The sequence below is a fragment of the Phaethon lepturus genome, unplaced genomic scaffold, assembly GCF_000687285.1.
Source record: "Phaethon lepturus isolate BGI_N335 unplaced genomic scaffold, ASM68728v1 scaffold10929, whole genome shotgun sequence".
Taxonomy (NCBI): domain Eukaryota; kingdom Metazoa; phylum Chordata; class Aves; order Phaethontiformes; family Phaethontidae; genus Phaethon; species Phaethon lepturus.
Window position 1 is genome coordinate 7,697 of NW_010562753.1, and position 4,138 is coordinate 11,834.

General features: G+C 51.2%; 1 protein-coding gene across 1 annotated transcript in view; it reads right to left on the reverse strand.

The window, feature by feature from the left end:
- Nucleotides 1-1,157: 1,157 nt before the first annotated feature.
- The window catches only part of PCDH8 (protocadherin 8), a gene marked incomplete at its 5' end in the record, with an annotated part of 3,445 nt that continues 464 nt past the window's right edge, over nt 1,158-4,138 (reverse strand). The window contains 3 exons of the mRNA XM_010294383.1: nt 1,158-2,202; nt 2,677-2,884; nt 3,032-4,135. Of these exons, the coding sequence (XP_010292685.1) occupies nt 1,829-2,202; nt 2,677-2,884; nt 3,032-4,135 (1,686 nt within the window). The remainder of the gene's footprint in view (nt 2,203-2,676; nt 2,885-3,031; nt 4,136-4,138) is intronic.

Below are 4,138 nucleotides of genomic sequence, written 5' to 3' on the forward strand. Positions count from 1 at the left end.
GGCAAAGTACATAGCTGTATTTGGTCTGGCTGAGATGGAGTTAATTTTCCCCGCAGCAGCCCTCATAGTGCTGTGCTTTGTGTTGGCAGCTGGAAAGGTGTTGGTAACACACCAGTGTTTTGGCTACTGCTGAGCCGTGCTCGCGTAGCATCAAGGCTGTCTCTCACCAGTAGGCTGGGGGTGGTCAAGATCTTGGGAGTGGACACAGCCAGGACAGGTGACCCAAGCTGACCAAAGGGATATTCCATACCATATGACGTCAGCTCAGCAATAAAAGCTAAGAGAAAGGAGGAGGAAGGAGGGGCATTCATTATTACGATGTTTGTCTTCTGGGGCAACCACGATGTGGACTGAAGCCCTGCTTCCCGCAAAGTGGCTGGACATCGCCTGCTGATGGGAAGTAGAGAATAAATCTTTTTTTTTGCCTTTGTTTCTGTGTGTAACCTTTGCTTTTGCTTTATTAAACTGCCTTTACTTTGAACCACAAGTATTTTTTTCCATCTTATTTTCTCCCCTCACTGTCCTGCTGAGGCAGGGAGTGATAGAGCGGCTTGGTGGGCACCTGGCGACCAGCCAAGGTCAACCCACCACAGTAGCACAGACAATCTCAACATAATCAACATCTATTCTTTCTTTGTTTTATGCACAAAATATAAACCTACCCTTTCTCTTGGTGTATAAATAGACGTAGAAAAATGCAAGTTACTGTCCCTTAGTAAGGCTGCCTTAACAAGGGATAAACATCTAAGCACATATCTATGCAGCTCGACTCAACATCTCAGCCAGCTCAGAAAGCAAAGTGCTCGAGTGGCTGCTGATGCCAAGATATTTGCAAAGCATGAACACTTTGGTTGATGGACGCAGTTACGTTCGCTTCACTAAAATTACATCACTTCCCAACAGAGAAGGATGGGGCTGGAACAGCTCAGACCAGGTGGTGAAAAGCAAAGGCCATGCAGCCCTCCCTCCCACCCTCCAGCCCATCATTCGAATCTCTAGAGCTAAACCTCCGCTCAGGTATTGCCGGAGATGAAGGATGAGCGAGACTGAAAGTAGCATTGTTCATGCTCCTCTCCACTGCGTTTCTCTGCACAAAATACTTTTGCTGACCTGTAAAGACCTCTGTGCTCTGAAGCATGAAATCCATGAACAGATCCCTCTGACACATCACAAAACCTTTATTAGTGTTTATCAGTGACACAGATTACAGGAACCAAAGGCAATTAAATAACATTTAACTTTAAGTCGACCACAGACTCAAGAAATACAAGTCACATTTGGCAAGGCAAACTTCTCAGTACACTGGGTTGCTTAGGTTATTATTACACTGTGAAAGAGGAATTTCCCTTACAAGGTTCTACATATTCAGGATATTATTATTAATTATTATTATTGTGTCTTTCAGACAATTCCTTTGGCAAGAATTCCCATTTTTTAAGCTTTTATTATATAAAAATATAACCAATTTTCATTATGTACAAACATTACATTACACAATGTACAGGTTAAAAACACTACAAAAAATGGCAGGCCATGGGTGAACCAAAAGCAAAAAAAAAACCCAACCCAATGTAGAAAACATGAAGAAAAAATTTAAATACTGCACATTTCATAAAAATTACATTAACTACAAACAGGTTTTTTTTGTTTGCAAATATCAAACAGTACTGACGTGATTGGAAATCTTTCCCAACAACTTCATTTTTAAGGCACATCTTGCATATTTACATGTACAACACCGGATCTGGTCAATAACTTAAAGGCTCTCGGGAGTGACCTAGTCGTGTGCGCGCAGGGACATGCGTACTCAGGCGGGGAGCATGTTGGGCTACACTTTCTCGGCTGTGTCAGTCTGGGGGCCCAGGTATCTAGTCGAGGGGGCTGGGTAGAGGGGCACCCCGATCTCCTGAAGGTCGGGGAGCCGTGCGGGGCGTGGCGGGGAGAGCAGCGTGATCGTCCGGTCAAAGTCCCTGTGCAGCACTTTCTCGTAGACGCTCTGAAGCCCCACTGTTTTGGGCAGCTGGGCTTGATAAAAGGTGTCCCTGCGAAGAGGATCCCTGGGCAAGGACGTGCTCTTGCAGAAGGTGGAGAGGGGTGCCGAAGGGTGGGGAGAGGGGTGAGGGTTGGCTCGGCTGCAGGAGGGGCTCCAGCAGCGGTCTGAGTGGCCCAGGATCTTGCACTCAGCCGTACATGCCCAGAGACCTAAAGGGAGAGAGAGAAGGAGAAACCTGTCATTACTGCAGGAGTAAATCCACATAATTCATTAACCCCCAGAGTTACCGGTCATGGGATGATTTGATGCACTGACAGTGGGAGTCGGGAGGCGATGCTCTACGGCGCAACAAAAAAACACGCTTTGGAAGGTTATGTCATTTTGCTAGGAACACTCCTCACTAATCCTAACCTTAAGGGAAGCTTTTTGGGGAGGGAAAAAACCCAATCCTACAGTACTCCCAGCATCTGCTAATTTGTGCTGGGCACTCAGCACAGAGAGGAACCAGCATCTAGCAGCTTGCTGCGAAGAGACGGGCAGTTTGAGTCACGCAGCATCAGGCTTCCCCCTCCAGCTGCCCTGCCTAATTACTGTGCCCCGGGGATGGGTCCCCCCGTCCACCTCCCCGTCCACCCATCCGTCTGTCCGGAGGGACCAGCTGGGAGCAGGGGCTGAGTCCTTACCGTTCTGCATGTGCGTGATGAGATCTTTCTTCAGGGCATCTCCGCTGATATCCGAGTCGCTGTCATTAAAATCGCTGTCGCCTTTGCCGCTGTCTTTGCCGCTGAACTTCTCTGCCTCTCGGCCAGAGATGGTGTTGAATGAGTGCCCCTTCCAAATGGCCACGGGGGGAGCAGGCTCCTTGCCGTAGCTCGGAGCTGCAGCGAAACCCTGCTGGGGTGGGGTTGGGGGGATCAAAGGAGAGGTGAGAGGGGAAGTAGTGAAGGGTAAATAGACATCATCAACCACATCTCTGTGATTCACATCCTCCGAGATCACCCCCGTCCTCCGACCCCCTTCCCCACAACAGGATCTTACCTCACTGCTCGGTCCTCTGAGCCTCTTCTGACCCTCGTAGAGGCAAACGCTGTCGCTGCCGCTCTCAGCAGTGGAGATCTCTTCGGCAGCTGGAGAAGGGTCAGGGCTGGTGAAAGAGGTTTTGCTGGGAAAGGTTCGTACCTCAAACACATTCCCTCTCTGGCTGCCCTCCTCCTGCCGGCCCTTCTCCAGGTGGGAGATGTCTATCTGCTCCTTCAAGGAAGCGTTGGTTTTGATCTCGTTCCCCTTCTTGCGCCGGTTGCAGGTGGTGGCAATGGTGATTATAGCCACCAGGAGGAGGGTGCAGCTGCCCGCCAGGACGATGATCACGATCAGAGGGATGTCCCACTGCAACGCCTTTCCTTCCCAGGAGCTGGGCTTGGCTATCTCTTGGATACTGGAAGGAGCAGTGGCGGTCACCAGGAAGTTGACTGTGGCGGTCGTGGCCAGGGGAGGTCTGCCATTGTCTGTCACCGTGAGGATGACCTTGAACAGCTGTCCCAGCTCTTCAGAGAGGTCGCCCCTCAACACAATGTCCCCAGTACTTGGGTTGATGGTGAAGAGGTCCTGCTGGGGCTCTTCCAGGAAGGCAAAGGTGAGCTCGGCATTGGCCCCATCATCTGCATCTCGAGCTTTGATCTGGGCCACCAGGGAGTCGCGGGCCGTCTTGCTGGACACGCCAATTTCCACCGTCCCATTGGTGAGCACTGGGTGGATGATGACGGGAGGGTTGTCGTTCTGGTCCACCATCCTCACTTTGACAAGGGTGCTGCTGGAGAGCTGTGGGGAACCACCATCAGTGGCCTGGATCCTCAGGTCCAACTGTTTGAGGATCTCATAGTTGAACGTCCTGAGGGCATAGATGGCCCCAGTGGCAGGGTCCACGGAGACGTAGGTGGAGATGGGGGCCCCCATGACCTGTGTCTCCAGGAGCCGGTAGGTGACCTTGCCATTGTGGCCAAGATCAGGGTCTCGGGCCACCACGGTGGTGATGTAGGCACCCGGGGGGTTGTTCTCTGGCACTGCCACCTCATAGAGGGGCTTGGCGAAGAGTGGCGCGTTGTCATTCTCATCGCTCACCCGCACTGTGTACTGGCGGACGGTCTT